This window comes from Gamsiella multidivaricata (assembly GCF_025024155.1).
Source record: "Gamsiella multidivaricata strain RSA 2152 chromosome Unknown BC939scaffold_36, whole genome shotgun sequence".
In the NCBI taxonomy this organism is placed as follows: Eukaryota; Fungi; Mortierellomycota; class Mortierellomycetes; order Mortierellales; family Mortierellaceae; genus Gamsiella; species Gamsiella multidivaricata.
In genome coordinates, this window is record NW_026251744.1 from 226,465 (window position 1) to 245,138 (window position 18,674).

The 18,674-nt window shown below is 50.8% G+C and overlaps 4 protein-coding genes across 4 annotated transcripts; 2 read left to right on the forward strand and 2 right to left on the reverse strand.

The window, feature by feature from the left end:
* Positions 1-244: 244 nt before the first annotated feature.
* BC939DRAFT_529303 (uncharacterized protein) lies at positions 245-6,917 on the reverse strand (the record flags this gene model as incomplete). Its single annotated transcript, XM_051561504.1, has 5 exons — positions 5,721-6,917; positions 4,474-5,627; positions 3,903-4,384; positions 2,298-3,816; positions 245-2,214 (listed from the first exon to the last, which is right to left on the reverse strand). Exons 1-5 carry the CDS (start codon positions 6,833-6,835, stop codon positions 245-247), a joined length of 6,240 nt encoding a protein of 2,079 aa, XP_051411793.1. The 5' UTR covers positions 6,836-6,917.
* On the forward strand, positions 6,906-12,384 carry BC939DRAFT_493367 (protein-domain-containing protein). The gene is made up of 6 exons (XM_051559559.1): positions 6,906-7,168; positions 7,253-8,140; positions 8,237-8,428; positions 8,524-8,611; positions 8,692-8,863; positions 8,966-12,384. Exons 1-6 carry the CDS (start codon positions 7,091-7,093, stop codon positions 12,315-12,317), a joined length of 4,770 nt encoding a protein of 1,589 aa, XP_051411794.1. The 5' UTR covers positions 6,906-7,090; the 3' UTR covers positions 12,318-12,384.
* Positions 12,385-12,821: 437 nt separating this feature from the next.
* Positions 12,822-15,180, forward strand: BC939DRAFT_452979 (uncharacterized protein). The gene is made up of 4 exons (XM_051555865.1): positions 12,822-12,907; positions 12,998-13,042; positions 13,174-13,239; positions 13,335-15,180. The coding sequence occupies exons 1-4, from the start codon at positions 12,842-12,844 to the stop codon at positions 15,105-15,107; spliced, it is 1,950 nt and encodes a 649-aa protein (XP_051411795.1). The 5' UTR covers positions 12,822-12,841; the 3' UTR covers positions 15,108-15,180.
* BC939DRAFT_452981 (glycoside hydrolase superfamily) lies at positions 15,163-18,572 on the reverse strand. The gene is made up of 6 exons (XM_051555866.1): positions 17,989-18,572; positions 17,797-17,849; positions 17,639-17,693; positions 17,271-17,488; positions 17,038-17,173; positions 15,163-16,945 (listed from the first exon to the last, which is right to left on the reverse strand). Exons 1-6 carry the CDS (start codon positions 18,507-18,509, stop codon positions 15,250-15,252), a joined length of 2,679 nt encoding a protein of 892 aa, XP_051411796.1. The 5' UTR covers positions 18,510-18,572; the 3' UTR covers positions 15,163-15,249.
* Between the last annotated feature and the right edge of the window lie 102 nt (positions 18,573-18,674).

The window sequence follows — 18,674 nt, forward strand, 5'->3', positions numbered from 1 at the left end:
AGAGGGCTTCTATGCCGGCGACTTGGGTGCTGGGAGAAGCAAAACCGGACGGAGCTCAAGACCAAGGACAAGACCAAAGGGCGGGTCCCATCAAACGACGAGGAATCCAGCGCACCTCATTGGAGTGGCTTGCCCGCCCAGCTCGTTGCCTTTGGTCACTAGGATTCTCTCAACGCAAGCAGTAGCAGTGTTTGTAGTTTTATTCGTTCCTCCTTCTCTGCAGCCCCCCCCCCCCCCCCCCCCCCTACATATCAATGAGATAGTCGAGCACTTTGAGGGACACGGCGGGATATGCTAACGAAAAGACCTGCTTCAGCAATTGACGACGACCTTCACGCATATTAACCTTAGAGGCGGGCTGCTTCAGTTTCCTTGGTCTTACTCCTCGCTGGTTTGATAATGCTCCTCTCGATCCAGATCCAGATCCGCCTTCATGGCTAGTGCCCTCCTCCATATTGTCCTCCATCTCCGTCTCTGGCGCGGTTTCTTCATGGTCAACATATCCTTCCCAAAACTCACGGGTGTTATCCAAGGCTCTCTTGATAGCCTGAATCGCATCCGGTCCGGGCACTTCGTTCAGTTCCAGCCACACCTTGAACCAATTGGTCATGCTCCTTGGTTGCGCTCTACCTTCACTGGAACTAGAAGGCGCTGCCTCATACGAAGGAATGGTTCCGTTCACGAAGTAATATTTGGCAGTATCCTGGATCGACCACTCTTGTTGTCGAGGACCGGATCGATTGCCTTCCATTGCCTGCTCCACGCGCTTCGCAATCTTCGAGACTAGCTCTGTTACGCGACTGACTTTTACCAGCGTCTCGCTGCCATCGTCCTCCGTCATTTGTGATTCTAGCGCCAATATCGCCCCTGAACCATCCGGATGCTCCGTGCTAGCGCTATGGGTTTGCTCCACTTCCGAAAGATGCCTTCTTAGTTGTGTGTCGTAGTAATTTACCAGGATTCGAAGTTCCCACAGCGTCCGCCACGAAACCTCGTCCAGATTCTCGAGTCGATTGACGATATCATACAACCAGACATGCACCCCAAGAGCCTCGACTTTGTCCATTGTCAGACACTCGTACAACACATTTGTGAAATATGCTGCCCTTCTTTCTTCCTTTACAGCATCCTGCTCGTTCTCGCAATCGTCCAGCTGCACTGTGCAAAGATATCTGGCAAAGGACGCCACCTGGGGATCATGTAGGAATGTCAAGCAGAAATCCTCGCCGTATGACGCAGACCTCTGTTCAGTCTCCTGTTGGTCTTGGTGGACCTGGTGCTGACGCTGAATTAATTCCTCGGATCGCAAATTTTCTAGATACGTCCTATGCCGCCACTTAGTCGATCGCCCCGGTCTTTCTAAGTTCTTCCTTCGCGCTCCTCCATTCTCCAGCGTCTCTCCTGATCTCTCGCTGGTCAAGACCTTGGGAAACGGTCTCGCAAGGATTCCACGCATGCCTAACGGGTCCTCAGTATAGCTCAAATGGCCGATGTGCCGCATCACAGAGATGGACCGCGTCTTGAGGATCCTCCATATCCTGGTGTAATCTTCGTTATCTCCACTCAAATCAATTGTAATGGGCCAGTACCGAGGGCCTAGGATCTCAATTTTGGATATTTTCGATAATTCAGGAAGAAGACAGGGCGTCATCATGTCAAGTTTGGTGATCGAGAGCAGGGCCGTCGCTACATCCTGAGAAGTGTTGGGGCGCAATCCCGCGTACAAATCCATCTGATGATGTAATCCTGCCTGATTGACATAGCTCACCTGAACCTGCGATTGACACTGAGTCGCTTTCAGGTGTATACGCACAGGCACAGGACAGCAGGCTCCAGTGCTGGCGTCCCTTGTGACAAGACATCTCGGCTCTACAGCTAAGACCCATAGATGCCTGAAGGCCTGCAAATGTGATCGGTTGTCCGCGGGATCGCTCGGTAGCCTTGGATAGAGACTGCAGAGCAAGGCTGCGACGCATCGGTTACTCGTTCCGAGAGTGTAACCCCCGCCTCCTAGAAACAAAAGTCCCAATGCCATATGGTACGCGAGATGGCTTCCATAGGAGGTATCGCCCTTGGTTCTGCGGTGCAGCTTGCGGAGTCTACGCATAAAATCGATTCTACCCGAGCCGGCCACTACCATCGAACTCGCCATCGTGGTCACATCCAAACAAGTGCGGATCGTCGACTTGGTAATGCTGTCCTCGTATGATCCATCTATGATATATTAAAAAAAAAAAAAAAATTAATATTCAGCTATCTATCCATTTCAATCAATCGCGAATAAGGGGTTCACTTACTTCTGCTGGCGCGTCCAAGTTCCATGAACATATCCATGTATCCAACGATGCATTCGTATGCTGCTTCATCTCCACTCCCTGCAAAGCGAAGGCCCATTGCAAAGCACGCCCCTGCCAAGATGCTGTAGTATGATTGAGGCCCTGTCTCTGTCCTCGGCGGTCCGCCAGTTCTGATATCCTTCAGATAATCGGGTATTTGTGAAAGTACCCATGCCCGGGTAGGCACTATACTATCCCAGATAACGATGGCTCTGCATATTACTCGGAGCATCAACGCGTCAGGAGTGATATAGTCCAGCAGAAACTGGGTTTCTGGTACGCTGAGCTTTGTTGCAATGGCCTTACTGTTGGTTTTAAGGTACATAAGGCCCATCGCTACAGCAGCTCCGGCGCTGGTTATATCAATACCAGCGTGGTGTCGATTTAATCCATGGTCATCTGTCTGAACGGATCCTGTTAAAGTCCTGACGCCGTGGTTCTTGTCGGTACTACCGGGCATGTAGCTGACGAGTATGTCCACAATCTTCATGTCCCTTAACCCCATCGGCTTGTTTCCCTGGCCAAGAGTGATAAAACCGAGTCCGAACCCCGCTGCGACAGAATGGCATTCCTGAAGGCTGTTTACCGAATCCGTTGTATCTCCTGAAGCCAAGCCGATCTCAGAAAGCATGACCTCAGCCATGCGTCGGTGTGAAGTCTCCATGTAAATCAAGCCAATGCCTAGCACGCAGGCAACCTGAGTCAAGGGTGATAAGTTGAGCTCCGATCCGTTCTGTGGTAGCAAGGCCGGCATGTGGACTGAAAGTACTCTCGTGATAGCCGTATTCATGGTACCTCGATGTGCGCAGGCTAATCCGAGAAGGAGTCCCGTCGACGTCAACTCGTGCTTGAAAGACAGATACCTCCATACATGCGATCTCGCCAGCGCCCTCAGATGCCCCGTAAGACCTAGCGCTAAAAGGAACCCGGCATGCTCGCAATTTAAGACGTCAGGTCTATTATAAATGATCCACGAAGAATTTACGTCTTTGCTATTGGAGGATATCCGTAGTCCAGCTGCGACGCCGTTGTGGAAGTTGGGCCAATAGAACGTTTGGTCTCCACCGATGGATGAAATATCGGGCTCCATGACTCCAAAAGACGGTAGTAGTTTTACAGACAGATTGATTGGGGGTATAGGGCATTTTTGGTTCAGAATGGGCGTGGCCGTTCCAAAGGTCAAGACGGCGCGTCCGACAGGAAGGGCTAATGTCCGCAAGGCCAGCTTGCAGAGAATATCCTGGTGTGATGCTCGAAGGTCTTCCTCGCTGAGCTCCGGCGACTCCTTTGGCTTGATCTTCAGCACCACGGAGGACTGAAGCATCTTCTTAGTCTCGGCAACGCGCATATCGGCTCCAAAACGCAGATCTGTAATGTCTGACTCAGTGATTTCGGCGCCTGTAGTTTCTAGTTCGTGCTCTCCCTCTTGGTGAACGACATTTTCGCACAGCGAATGAACATCCTGTCTTTTACCAGGTTCCTGTGCCCAATATTATACCAAAGAAAGGATCAGCGTTGGCAGTGGTACAGCTGGATGGACGGCATGAGATTAGCCCCTTCGTTTACCGTGGTATCCTGAGAAGGTGGTTTCATGTAGTACCCCGGTCTGTGCTTCGATGCCAGCTCCGCTAAATCGTTCCTGCCGATAAATGAAAGAGCATCCGAGTCCAAATTCGGGGACGGATTCCTGCGGCACTTCCACAGCGCTTCTCTCAGAGGTACTGAAACACCGAAGGGCAATTGGTCGAGCTCTGTGTTCGTGGATACCTCGCCTACAATGGCCCTCACAGCGCTCTGATCCCCATCCTCTTCGACAGTCATCAGTGCTGTAAAAAATAGAGTGACCTTCCTGGTTTGTTCTCCTGGGGTAGAGGACAGTAGTGAAAAGTCGGATTGTTCAGGATCCCGGAGTGACGAGAGAGTGGTCAAAGTCGGAAAAGGTTTCGTCTCTTTGGGATGAGACACCATGTCCGAGATCCAACGAAAGATATCAGGTGGTTCGTACTCGTACAGCTCCAGGGGTAAGGTCGGCCCTTCCATGTAAACCTCTTGAAAAATGGTATGAAGCGGAATATGGTTAAAACTTGATACATTGTCCATCGAGTAAACCAATCCCCAAACTACGGCCAGAACGTACCTGGTAACTTGACAACCTTACTGCTAGAGAAGTCACGCCTGGTATAAGCATCAACCCAGGTACTCCAACGAACAAGATGTGCCATGAGCAGTAACAATGGCGCCATATTCCCCTCTTGACATGTCGCCAGGTTAATATTTCGATCCTCGTAGACTAGGTGCAGGGCAACCAGAATGTACTTATAGAATAAATCCAGGCGAAGGGACTGTCTCGTCGCAGGTCCACGAAAATGAAGCGTTGCCAATTTCTGTGCCTTCGTAATCATGTCGGTGAACTGGTTGGCACTCGAGACTGGGAGCGGCAAGATCTCACCGCGAAACGAAGGGTGATTACCCAGTATCCGATGCATATCAGAATCGAGAAAAAAATCCCAATTAGATTCGGATGTTGCTGGCTTCTTCGGCAGTCCAGATAATGTGCGCGTCTGCATTTTCGGAGACGACATGACCGGAGGCGTAAAGCTAGGATCACAGTATGACAGCAGCGTTGTTGTAAAGCTGCTCCATTCGTCACCGGCAAGGATATCCGCGTATTGAGGCGCCCTATCAAACTGAAGTTGAAGGAATCTGTGCCTAAAATCCCAAAGCACATCCACCGGCAACGCGTAGCTGATCGCATCAAGACACTCCTGAACCAAGCTTGACCGCACAATGAAGTCCAGCTGCACTCTCAGGATCATGCCGTCGCCAAGAATCAGACTGATTCTGTCCTCCACCGGGTCGCGCATCTCGATAATCTCAGTACTCTCATTGACGGTGGAAGTCGCTCCTGTCGCGGGAACGCTCCGTAGTGTCGAGCCCTTTAATCCCATACCGTCCGTGAAAATACTACTGGTAGTCCTCCTAATAGGCCGCTTGCTTCTCCTTTTACGCTTGAGGCAGTTGCTTCCAAGATTGACATGACAAGGCACAAGCTCCGCTGCGAAACCGGTCCATAATTGCAGATCACCTTTATGGGATAGAATCAGGATGTCGCGCTGCTGCCTTCGGGTAGCCTCGACAGCGACCGCAGAAAGCGCAGGCCTTGTCCAAAGATGCACGACAATTTGGTCCGCAATGATCTGATAGCATGAAAGTTTCTCGACTTCATGGTCCAACACGCCGATTACGGTAGAACCATCAAAAGCATGAGCGCTGAAGATCGTCGAATCGGGTCTAGTCGCGGAACGTGGAATATATCTTAGATCTCTGCAATTGTGAATGCAAATTGGCGACGATTAAAATGACAGCTTTAAAGGCTCTGCTTACGATGCTGCCTGGATGTTGCTCTCAATTTCAAAGAGATACGTGTCTGTCCGCATCTGAAGGTCTGTATCAGCGTCGGTTTCCATGGTTGTACTGTTAACAGGCGTCGTCTGGGACTGCATCCTTGAAAATGGCAAGGCTGAAGGCATACTTGACGCGTACCGCCAAACTCGATGTCGCCGCAGCAGCAGGTCAAACGTGATCACGGTTCTGTCGTTGGCATCCAGATTAGATAAAAAAACGCATGTGTTGAATATGTCGCCCACGATGCCGTTCAGGTGCCGTATCCGTGGAACATCCTCCCGAAGCATTGACTTTGGAGGCGGTGTCTGCTTGGGGAGCCGGTAAAGTGTCACGATCTGTAACTCGTTGAATGGATCCATGATCATATAAAATCTTGGCAGACCTGCGCCTTCCATCTCCTCGGAGACTTCCTCCTCGTATTCCGGCTTTCGCTCCAGCAAAAGTCCCAGATCCATGGCCCAGACCCTATGAACGCTGAACGGCAGGTAGACAGAGTACGACTCTCCGCTGGGGAAGTAAATTCTGGCAGTTTCCTTGAGAATGATGACCAATGCCTGCTGCCTGCCCTGACGATCCGCGCCTGGGTTATCAACTGAATGTAGCTGCGCAACATCAAACTCGTCGTCTCGCTCTCGCTCACGGTCTCGCTCTCGATCGGAAGTCTTTTGAGAAAGAGTGTTGACAATGAACCATGCAAACAGTGTTTGTTGAATAGACTCATTCTCAGCGCTAAAGTCCAGGATCTTTCGAAGCACTCCACCTTGCGTCCAAGTGACTTTAGCACCCTGAACAACAACCTCGACATCGTATCCCCGCTGAGACCTGTTTTTTCCAAGACTGGATCGGTTGCTGTCCTTCGGCGGCTCAAGCGCCTCATTAATGATACCATCCTGAGTCGGTGGGTATAATTCATAACGGGGTAGAGTAATGCTGCCTCGTTTTGTTGTAATGTGCGAATCGTCTCGGCGTGTTTTCCCAAAGCCGTAGCCCTCTGGAGCGGAAAACGGTGGCGCAAAAAGTCTCTCGGCCTCCTGACTGGCGCGACCCTCAACCCTGCCAAAGGGCCTGTATTCCCCGAGCACAGTGATCTCCATGTCTCGGTCGTCTTGATCCTTTCGAGTGAATAAGGAATTCTCTGTCGTGAATCGACTTCCAGAATGTCGTCGTTATTCAAAGGGCACAGCAGGCTGATTCTCATCGCTTATGGAGCGCACGACCGAAACTGTGTAGTGAACAGCGACTGACTGGCAGTCACTACAGGGTCGCTACTCAACTTTACGCCTCGCCTTCCTTTTCTCAAATTCAACCTTCCTGCAGGCACACCAATACATCAATGAACTTGATGCGCCATGGCTGTTCCAGAACCACCACCACCGTCGCTTATATTCGACTTTGCCTCCTTTGACGAGGATGATCCCGTCGACATTGCAAGTGGCCTCATCCTTATCCATTCATGCTGTCTTGACGGGAAAGCATGCTAATCAATTGCCTTTTTATGATCCGCTCTATAGGAGATGAGCCAGGCCCACCGTCAACTTCTCGAAATGATCCAGGGCCTGTCAGAAATTGACATCCACAACCAGCTTCAAGCGTCGGCGTCGAGTAGTATGCAGAAACACGCAGAAATCATCAATGGACTCGTCTATGGTATCTTAACCCACAATGCCGATACCAACAACAGCGCCAACACCAATAACACAAATAGCAGCAGTAGTAGTACCTCAGGAGGTCCAGGGCAAAGCATCAGTTCATCACCAACAGAACTCTTTCGACATATGAACCTTGTGGCGCGCGATTCGCTCGCGTTTGCGGTCAAGCAGACGCGTCATTTCTGTACACTACTTCAATTCCATAAGATCAAGCCGCAAGTACGGGAGCAGCTGCTTTGGTTGGTCGGCCAGTTCACGGAAGTCAGAGTCCATGGCATCGAGCAGCTATACATGAGTCTTCTGAGGCAGATCCGCGGTGGCGATGTCTCACGAGCAAATATACAACATGCAGAGGGTATGCTTCAATTGCTCGAGACACATCTTCAGTCCTTCGTGTACTCAATCCCAAATTTAGTTGCCTATTCGTGTTACACGTACCTGAGGATCATGTTGGACCATGGACGATATGCGGCACTCAGACAGCATGAAGCAATGTTTTGCGCACGACTGTTGCGAGAACGATTTCGAGACTGCTCGGACATTGGGAGGGACCTCGTTAGGGCACTTCAGGATGTTGCGCGGATCAAGCCAATAGAGGAAATCTGGATCAATCTGCTGTACTCCCCCGAGAAATTGAACCCGCAGCTCGAGGGTCTGCATCAACTGACCGCCATGCCAACAAAGGACCAGTACCTACAGAGTCGACTGACGTTCGATATGGAGCACAAGATCCTACACATTCTGAAATTCGTAAGTTGGCGTCTCATGGATATCACTTGAGATCATAAGAAGAGCATGCACAATAGATACACAACACGATCTAATCTTTGTTTGTTTCCGATCCAGATTAACAATGGACAACATCACAGAAATCTGCAATGGTTTGTAGAACGGTACTTGTCATCTCCCGAGGCCGATGGATTGTACTGCGACCTCATTCGCTATATCTGTGGTGTATATCACCCTTCGAACGCAGTTCTTGCCAGCAGCATCGTGCCACGCTATGTCGTCATCGGAAGTATCTTCAGGACCATCAGAGTATGTGCACCAGTCCCGCCTTTCAGCCCATAGTCATGGATCAGGTCATTTGGGTTCCACAAGTATTAATGCCCTCATTTTCGATATACAACTAGTCCAATGTCACAGCTGCCAATGTCAAGCTCGCACTGTTTTATGACTGGCTATTTTATGATCCTGGCAGGGATAATATCATGGACATCGGTATGTCCCTGGATGGCCATATGGACCACTGTAATTCAGACTATGGAACGATAATTCATTCATTTCCTCTTTCTGCTTAGAACCGGCTATATTGCTAATGGAGAACTCAGTGGAGCGATACCCATACATCACCGCGATTCTGCTGGAATTCTTGCATTTTACAATCGAAAACTATCACCCATCACTGCGGGACTATATCCACAAACATATAGGGATGGCAGCGCAGGATTTAGTCAAGAAGGGCGTCATCAGGTGCGAGAGCAAATGCATCACGGCATTGTTACAAATAAGAGGTTGATGAGGTCTGCTATTGTAACTGACCCAAATGTCAACCTTTTTTATATATGCGCTCAGATCGTTCCGCTTTATTTTCAAAGCACCATCACTTGACGATTACACTCCAGTTCGCGACTATATGCTATCAATGTTCCCAGCTCAACTCGGAGATTTGGCGGAAAATAGTGCAGGATTCTCCCTTGGAGGAGTCGCTACTATGGAGAGCATGGATGAACAGCCTTCTTCTGCACAACTCACTGGCGACAGTGACAGTAACGAAGGTATGGATGATTTCGAGAATCCTGCATCTCATGCCGGCTTTGCCGTGCCTGGAATTACAGGCCAGGATAGTGAAGATGATGAGGAGGCGCATGATCGTAAGGAGGTCAAGAGCGAAGGTCAGAAATCAAGGAATCACTCTCGAGAATCTTCCAGAGAGCCAGCATTAAGGGAGGATAGTAAATCGACTGTTCAAGATGATGAGGAAAACGGTGAGGATGAAGTGATGGAGTCATCTTTGGTTGAGCATCCATCGCAGCAGTTGAAATTTCAGAATCAAGCAGTACTCGCAGATTGGACATTCACCGATGATATGACCACCGCGGCTGGATCAGGAAAAGACGATGACCTTACCTCTGCAGCTGCAGCCCCCGTTCCTGGGGCTTCGCTTTGGATTTTTGGCTCCAGCCTTCAGGAGTTCAAGAAAGCGTACGAGGCCGATCCCGATGCTTCCGCAACCGCGGAAATGTTTCGCGACATCTGGAATGTCTACGGCGACGTTGCAGGAGTTGGAGTTGATGGTGCAGACATTGCGCAAGAGGTTGGTCAGGAGATTTGTGCCTTTGCGACAAAAGCTGAAGTTCCAGAGTCATATGTGTTGCCGGTCGGTGATGCGGATCCGGGAGAGGATGCAGGCGTGATGGAACCCCTGATATCGTGTTTGTGGAGGGTCACCGAAAGGGATGGTAAGGAAGGCGCAATAAGGGTGGCACAGATGTTTATGAAAAGCGAGGCCCCCAAGGACCCCAGCGAAAGACTGCTTGGGATGTGGTATTTGCTAGGCCTGGTCCGTGGGCAGAGGCGCAGTATGTCAGGGACTGCCATCTCTCTGGAACAATTGCTGCAGCTTTATGGATCGTATGTCAGGGCTATCGCCAAGCAGGATCAAGCGGACAAGATAGACGAGGACGGAACAGACGCTACCAGTGATTTAACACTATTTGCACAAGAATATCTCCTCAGGGACCTTCAACAGCTGCAAGACCGGCAGCTCATGGTCTTTGAGAGCATCTTGCCGCTGGTCTTGCGATACCTGCCTGAGCTCATCCCCAAGACTGAGGCATTCTTGAAGCTAATCCTTGTCATGGCGACACCGGCTTTGATCTATCGACTTTCCATGGGACTTGCTAAGCGCGATTTCTCGTTGCTTTTGCCGCCAACGCCATTAGAAAACCTGACGCCTGCAATAAGGGAAGAAGAAAAGAAGACAACCAAAAATACCCTGAGCGCCAAGAAAAAGAACGGGTCTAACGAACAACCGGATGAAGTGGACGCCGCCACTCAATCTTTATCACGGAACTGGGATCCGAAGATCTCCCCAAACATGGTGGAAATCCTGGGACAGACTTTGGAATGGGAAACGTTTGAACAGCTGGGCGTTTGGCAGTTGGTGCTATCAGAGGTGGGAGGAGGATCTGATGCTGTGGCAACAATCCTTGGCGCTGGTTGGGTCCTTGATATGACTACGGAATCGACAGCAGAGGCGCTGAGCGGCATTCTGAATTTGCTCCGCACCCTTTCACTGGAGCCTCCAGACGTGAAACTCGGACGCGCGATAATCAGGATCGCCAGCCAGACGGAGGTGATCTCCAAGGAAATGAGGGAGTTATGTGAGGCGAACATAGCGCAATGGGCGAGGGGATACCCCGATCATATAGCTGCTCTTCTTTTGTCGCTGAGCGAAAAGACCGCACCTCCTGTGGAGCACCCAGCAACAGCAACATCGTCGAATGGTGACTTTGAAATGGAGGACGCTACTCTAAAGTCATCGACGAATAGGGGCTCTGGCAAGAACACGCGCAGCAAGAACAAGACGAGTCTCGCCAAGACGAAATTGACACCCAAGCAGAGAAAGGAACAAGCGGTGCAGCTGCGCGCTGCACTCTCTCTACTTCAGGCGTGGTGGGGGGACATCGGCTTGTCAGCATCGTCATCATCCTCAATGGCATCTTCGACTGCAAATCACCATCTTTTCTCGAGGATTTGGACTCCACAAGTCAAGTCTCAAGTCGAAGAGGCCCTCACAGAGAACTTTGGGGCGAGTGAGAAGAATCTCTGGCCCAGAGAGTGGTGGATCAAGGAAGAGGATATAAGCAAAAGCAAGCGGAAAGGGGGGCGGAAAGATGCCAAGAGCGAGGATGACGAAGACGAAGAACAGAGTAGCGACGTCGACGAGGAAGAAGAACAAGACGATGATGAATCTGGCAATCGTCGCAAGAAGAATACTGTCGATCATTCAGACGAGAGCGAACAGGAGCAGGATAGCGACAATGAGAGGAAGAACAAGGAGAGAAAACGTTTTGGAGGGGCCGCTGGGTCGGCTGGATCAAGTCGTCGTAATAGTCCTAAGATCAATTCGGGAACCTCGCTCAGCCACAATGGCGGCGCCAGGAAGGGTTCTGCAGCAGGATCTACTGCTGCTGGCATATTGAATTCAAGGTCGCGTGGCAAAAACTCGCCAGCGCCCCAGGCAACCAAGAAGGCTCCGGCAAAGAAGGGAAGCGTGAATCGGAAACGTAAGATCTCTGACGACGATGATGAGGAAGAGGAGGAGGAAGAAGAGGAGGATGATGACCAGGAAGAAGAGGCGGAGGAAGAGGAAGTGGACGATGAGGAGGAGGAGGAGGAGGAGGAGAACGAGGAAGATAAGGAGGTCAAGCCAAGAAAGAGGCAGAGTAAACGACCGATACGGAAAGCGGCAAATGCAGCAGCGTCGAAGACGAGAGCGAGCAGTCGCAATAAGGCCAAGCCAGTGACGAGAAATGGGAAGCGGAATCAGATCAAGGACGACGACGACGAAGCCGATGAAGACGAAGACGAGGACGAAGAGAACGAGGGGGAGCAGAGTGGAGAGGATGAGATCGATGAGAGCACGAAAGATCAAGCGGACGAGGACGTCGACCAAAACGGGGAGGACGAGGACGAGGACGAGGACGAAGATGAGGAGGAGGAGATGGAGAAGGGCAAGCTGCCGATCTACTCGCAGAGACGCGCGGCAGCCTCGGCCAACTCGAAGCTGATGACAAAGTCCTCGCCCACATCGTCGTCGTCCTCTGCGTCTGGCTCTGGGACAAAACCTAAGGCTGCAACCGTAAAGCGGCGCGGAAAACTGAAGCGGCGGATCCCGTCTGATGATGACAGTGACGAATAGACCCGTATCCTAGGGTCGAACAAACAATGACATAGCACCATGTAATAAACAGAGTCGTTAATCAGTGCGCGCGCTCCTCAGGATCTCTGCGCCCCGATGTCCAGTAGACAGACGGACAACCCTCATGGACGCTCGGCACTGCAGTCCACTTTGATTCCAAACAACATACTCCAATATGTTGCTGGTATTGCTGTTTTGCTTGCGGGCCTGAAAAGGGAGGGGAGGGCTGTCTATGCGATCTGCAGAGTTGGCCGTGCCTCCAGGGATGGGCACCACAGCCCAGCGGCTCCTCTGCACGTCCCAGTGAAGGTGGCCTCTAAGGACGTGCCGTAGACAGGCTAGCCCCCCATTGGCTGATGCAAATCTATCCGCGCATGCGCCTGTAACGGTTTCCCTATGACGTCTGAAGTGCAATTGCTGGATATATAAATACAAATGCGCTCCTCCTCACTTCTTTCTGCATTACATTCATCTCTTTAAACCCCCATTCACATTCAACAAGGCAAAAAAAAAAAAAAAACACAATGCCACCTCGCTTTGTCCCGACCGCTAGCCCACGCTGCCCCCGCTGCTCCAAGGCTGTCTACAGTGTGAGTGCGCACCTCATATTTCATCTGGACATATTTGTGTGTCTCACATGCTTCTAACGACCTTTTGTCAATCCTGGACCCTTTCAATAGGCTGAACAAGTTATTGGTCCGAACGGAAGTGCATGGCACAAGGCCGTAGGTGCACCTCGTTTATTGTTATCAAAAGTGAAAGGCCTCTTTACTGCTTTATACTAACATTGTCGACCATACCTTTATCTTTTTCTTTTTCTTTTTTTTTCTTTTTTTTTCTTTTTTTTTGGTGGTAGTGCTTTACTTGTCGAGAGTGCAATCGCCGATTGGACTCCATGACTCTTGCAGAACATGAAGGCGAGGTATAGAGGAATAATGGCTCGTGGCTATCTTCAAACTGTATAGGGGCATAGGGTGGCGAATTAATGCGTTCAGCATGATTAATTTTGAAACACAGGCTTACTGCAAATCGTGCCACAAAAAGATGTGGGGACCTACTGGATACGGTTATGGGAGCGGACTATTGGTGCGCGAAGATCCCGAGAGTCAGTTCAAGCAGAGCATTGGACGCCCCGTCAACAGCAGCACCAGCGACACTGCTAGCGCGTCCTACAACAACCTTGACGACGCTATCACCTACCACTCCACAGGAGGCAGCAGCTCTGCGGGCGACTTTGCGAGCTCTCGACCCGCTCATAATGAGGAGACAGAGGAGCAGAGACATGAGCGACTCACGCCCGTGAATTCAACCCAGAAGAAGAGGAACTCTCTGGATATGATTCGGGAGCAGGCTGAGGCTTCACGCCGGGCTTATGATGACGCGCATGCTCAGCGTGTCGCCAACAAATATGGCCGCGTCAATCCCAACTTGACTGGCGGCTCCACAGCCAGCACGGGAAGCGGCAAAGGAGAGCATCTCTTTTCGGGCAGCAATTACAATGGCTCGAGCTCGGGATACTTGTCTGGAGGCTCCGATACCTCTTCCGCATTTGGGTCAACAATGGCGACGACTTCATCTCCCGCCCCTTCCCTCTCGTCCATTTCCTCCGTGGCCTCCTCGAACCAGCCTGCTACAAAATCACTATATTTGAACCATCCCCTTCGATCGTCCTCCGCCATGTCGTCTTCGTCATTCCAGGAACCGCAGGATGCGGAATCAGATTATGCAAGGAGTCGTCAAGCCCTGTCTTTCCAAACTGGAGCACCTCCTCAGTCTTCAGGATCGTACACTCCTACGCAGTCTGGACCGCCACCACTACTCCCCAAGAGAGATTTCGAGTCCAAGGTGGCCGCGCCGAGCCCTCAGCCTGGCAGCGAACAGGGCGACGATTCGTATCTGGAATATGCTCCCATTCGTATCGTGGCGCGCAAGGAGGAGCCTCATTCGTCGAAGGCTGCGTCTACGCCACCAGCTGTCGATGAGGACGAGTGGGGTACGGAACCGACCGAAAAGAAGAAGCATGCGGAGACTACGACGCCCGCGCAACCAATGTACCAATCACAGTACTTGCAGCAACAAAGACAGCAGCAACAAGAGCGCGAATCGGCGCCTGCAGCTCCATCGCCGTCTTCATCGTCTGTGCGTCCAAACCAGCTCATCAGTGAGGCTGATAAGCTGAATTTGAGAGAGCAGGAGGAGCGTCAGCAGCAGGCAAGGACCTCGGAGGCTTCGACTGTGGGGGCTGATGAATGGGATGAAGAACCTACCCCTACAGTGCCTTCTACCCCTCAGAACATCAAATACATGCCGGCTCGCAATGTCTCCTCTGCCGCCATCCGCACCTGGACTCCGACAGCCAACACATCCTCAGACTATTTGTCAAGCAACACCCACTCAAGGACAGCCTCTGCAGAACCCAGCGTCAGCCCTACCACTGCAACGAACCCTGTTAACTCGAGCAACTTTGGTGCAACCGCGCCCAAAACGAGCTATTACCGATCTGGAGGATCCATGACGCCTAAGAGAGCGACCTCGTCTTACGGCGGTGGCGGTGACATTTGCCCAAGGTGCCAAAAGATTGTGTACCATGCCGAATCAGCTCTTGCACCAGGTGGCGCCAAGTACCACAAACTGTGTCTGCGATGCGTCGAATGTTCAAAGAGTTTGGACTCGACCAACATGACAGACAGGCAGGGCACCCCTTACTGCAAAACTTGCTACGGAAAGGCGTTTGGCGCCAAGGGCTATGGATATGGCAGTGGTGCTTCCATGCTCCACACCGAACTTTAAGATTCCAAAATATAGTAGTGCGAACAATGAGACACAAAGCAAAAAAAATAATATATCGTATATTCAATGTCTGTACACTCTTGATATCCCTGGATATTCGGGTCTGCAATCTTGGGCATACATGCAGCTCTTTGCTCACACTCTACAGGACCTCAAACTTGATCGACTGTGCCTCGGGCCTCATGGCATTCACAGTAAGAGTGAACGTGCCCTTTCCGATTTTTCTCTTCAGGCCCCTGCCATGGTACAACAGAGCGGCTCTGGTGACCTTGAACCTCACCTGCTTGCTTTGGCCAGGAGCAAGGTCGATCTTTTCGAATCCCTTGAGTAGGAAAGCCTCGGGCATGATGTCGCTGCGGTAATCTTGCGTGATGTACCAGAAAACTGTCTCTTTGACTGGTCGATTGCCCCTGTTCTTGATCGTGATCTTTGCGAGAATACTGGGAATATTCTTCATCTGAATTTTCTCATTACTGCTAGGTGCGGCTGGTGCGGGCCTATGGTCTACTTGGCCCCTGTTGCTATCATTATCTCCGTCGTCGCCGAAATCATCGTTTTCATCCAGATCACCCTCATCGTCAGGCAGAGTCGTCTTTATGACCGGGTGGTTCAGTACCAAACCTCCGTATTCCACCGTGGTGTACGACAATCCAGCACTGAATGTGAACAAGGGCTTGTAAACATCCACACCCGACCGATAATAGTTGGTCGCCATGTCGCCGGGTCCACTAGGATAGGTCATAGGCAGTCGTCCAGATGGGTTCACAGCGCCACTTATAACTTCTGCAATCGGATGTCCACCCCACGGCCCGGGCAAGTAGGCCATGACGATGGCGTCCAAAAGCCCTTCCGTATCCTGCAGCCCTCTTGGTCGCCCTTCCACTAGAACAAGGACGATCTTGGTATTTGTTCCATGGACTCGAGCCTTAACTTGGCGGATCACGTCCAACTGCCCTGTGGGCAGATCAAGGTCATTGATATTACCAACAATCTCGGCATAAGGCTTCTCACCCAGGCAGATAATCACTGTGTCAGCACCGTCCACCGCCCCGAGATGCGCTCCTTCGTTAATGTTGTTTCTCAGGGGTTTACCATCAAAATCGACACTTGGCACATACGAGACAGCACTGGAGACAAACTCCTTTTGGAGTCCCTGGAGAATGCTCTCGCCTCGACCTTGGTACCAGTCGTCGGAATCAGCGCCCTGCCACTTGATTGACCACCCTCCAGAGAGCGCCCTAATCGAATCTGCAGCTGGTCCAGTGACAACAATCTTCTTCTGATTCTGTAGGGGTAAGATGCCATTGTTGTTCTTCAGAACAGTGATACTCTCGCGAACGGCGCTCTTGGCAGTCTCAATGTCCTGCTTGCTTCCAACATATGCCAGTAATTTTGGGTCGCTGAATGGTTGCTCAAACAATCCTAAATCCTTCTTCAACTGCAGCACCTTGGCGACAGATTCGACCAGTCGTTGCCGCTGCAATTTGTTCTCCTGGATCAGCGCCACTGCGTCCTTTGAGAATGACTCGGACTCGGGTACCATAACCATATCGACCGAGGTTTGCTTCAGACACTGCAGCGTCGCATCCTTGAGCGAGGACACGGTTCGATGCTCTGTAAAGAGTCGATCAAGTTCCTGCCAGTCTGTCACGAGCATGCCTTTGAACCGAAGACGTTGCCGAAGCAGCTCTGTGAGATAGAAGTTGGATCCGACAACGGGCTGACCGTTCACATCAATGTAGGTCTCCATCGCAGTCGCTACGCCAGCATTGATAGCAGCCTGGAAGGGAGGGACAAAATAGTCCATCAGATAGTTATCCGGAATCCACGCAGAAGCCCTATACCGTTCAGCAAAGGTATAAATATGGGTTATTTACTCGCTTACCACCAAGAACTGACGATGCAAGTCAAATAAAACCGTTACTCTTACTTGTCTTGGCCATTACGGGAGGCAGAGTAGCCGATAAAGTGCTTCATGCACGCTGCGACGCGCATTCGGTCCCTCTTGTAATTACCCTGAAGACCCTTGATAGCCGCACTGCCCATCTCAGATACCACATGAGGATCTATAGAACACACATTAATGTCAAACTTATTAACAATGACGCTTATCAGAATATTCAAATGTGTTTAACATGCTTCCAATTTTCCTTTCAGGCTTACCTTCACCAAAGGTCTCGTAGACGCGTGGCCATAGTTTGTGTACAGCAACATCGAGGATGGGGGTAAATACCCAGGGGATACCTGCCGCGCGTGTGTCCTTGGCAGTGATGCGCCCAGCCTCGTACGCCGTGGTTGTGTTAAACGTGGCGGCGAGTCCGATCTGCTGAGGGAGCAAGATGGATCCATCGACGTAGTTTGCGCCATGAACTGAATCCAAGCTGTCAAGGCGAACAAGCAACGTAGACAGTAGGCAAAGATAAAAAAAAAAAAAAAAACGATGTGGACACCAGAATACCAAACGTAAGTAGGCGTGCTTTTTGCTGTTTGATTTTTTTGAATAGATTGATAGACTAACACCACGCTCTTACCCGTAGATCATCGGGACTTTCTTCCCGGTCGATATGGCAACCTTTTGGATGACATCTGTATAGAGAGGATTAAAAAAAAACGTGGTGCGTGTGAGGACACGGCGGAATTACTTCCTCGCAGATGGAGAAATCATAGGGCGCAAAAGCTTAAGACGTACCGACAATCTTTGCGAACTGCTTGGCAGAGTAAGAGATGTACTTGCCCCCATGACTGGTTTTTTTTTTTTTTTTTTTTTTTCGGTAGACAGCATGCACAGTGTCAATTAAGATTGGGCCTGAGGTTTTTTTAGCGCGTATCGTAACAAACCCATGCGTGCATGCATAATCGCATTTCAGGCAGTAAGACGTACTTTGTTGGTGTGTCCAAGAAACTCCCCACGCCCCATTCCCCGATCCAGTATTGGACCTTGGCCATATCTAACTCGCCTTTGCTGTCCAACAACATCCCAATTTGAATCTGGGTCATTTGGCCCGCCAGCTCGCGAAGAGTCATGCTTTGAGCCAGTTTGAGCATGTCTGGATCTGCTGTTAGGGATGGACTAGGAGGGTTCTTATCCTTGAGGGCATCTTTAGGGGAAGGTGATGATCGCGCATCGTCTTGAGTCGGGTACGTAGAGTCGGGTTTGCGGCCGCCGTAGGTGTCGCGATCGATGATCTGCGACATGCCTATGGTCTGCTGTGGATTAGAATCCTCAGTGTCCTGGGTCGTGAGGACTGCCTCTGACGCTAATGCTAACACTTCTGATGCAGATTGAAGGAGCGATGTGGTTAAGAGAATTATCAGGGATATGGAGAGGAACTTGGGGCGGCGGCGACGATGAGGAGGACTGGCAGGCCGTGTGAAGCTAATGCCGGTGGTAGGTCCGGTCATGGACACAGTAGTATGAAAGTGAAATGTAATGTAGGAGAAGATGAGCAAGGAACAAGGAGAAATGATAGAAAAAGGGAGAGAGACAGTAAAGGTTTACCTTGGCTTTATATAGTTCGGTGGATTGTCTGTGCTTCCTCATGCCATCATTACTCAGGACTCTCGCAA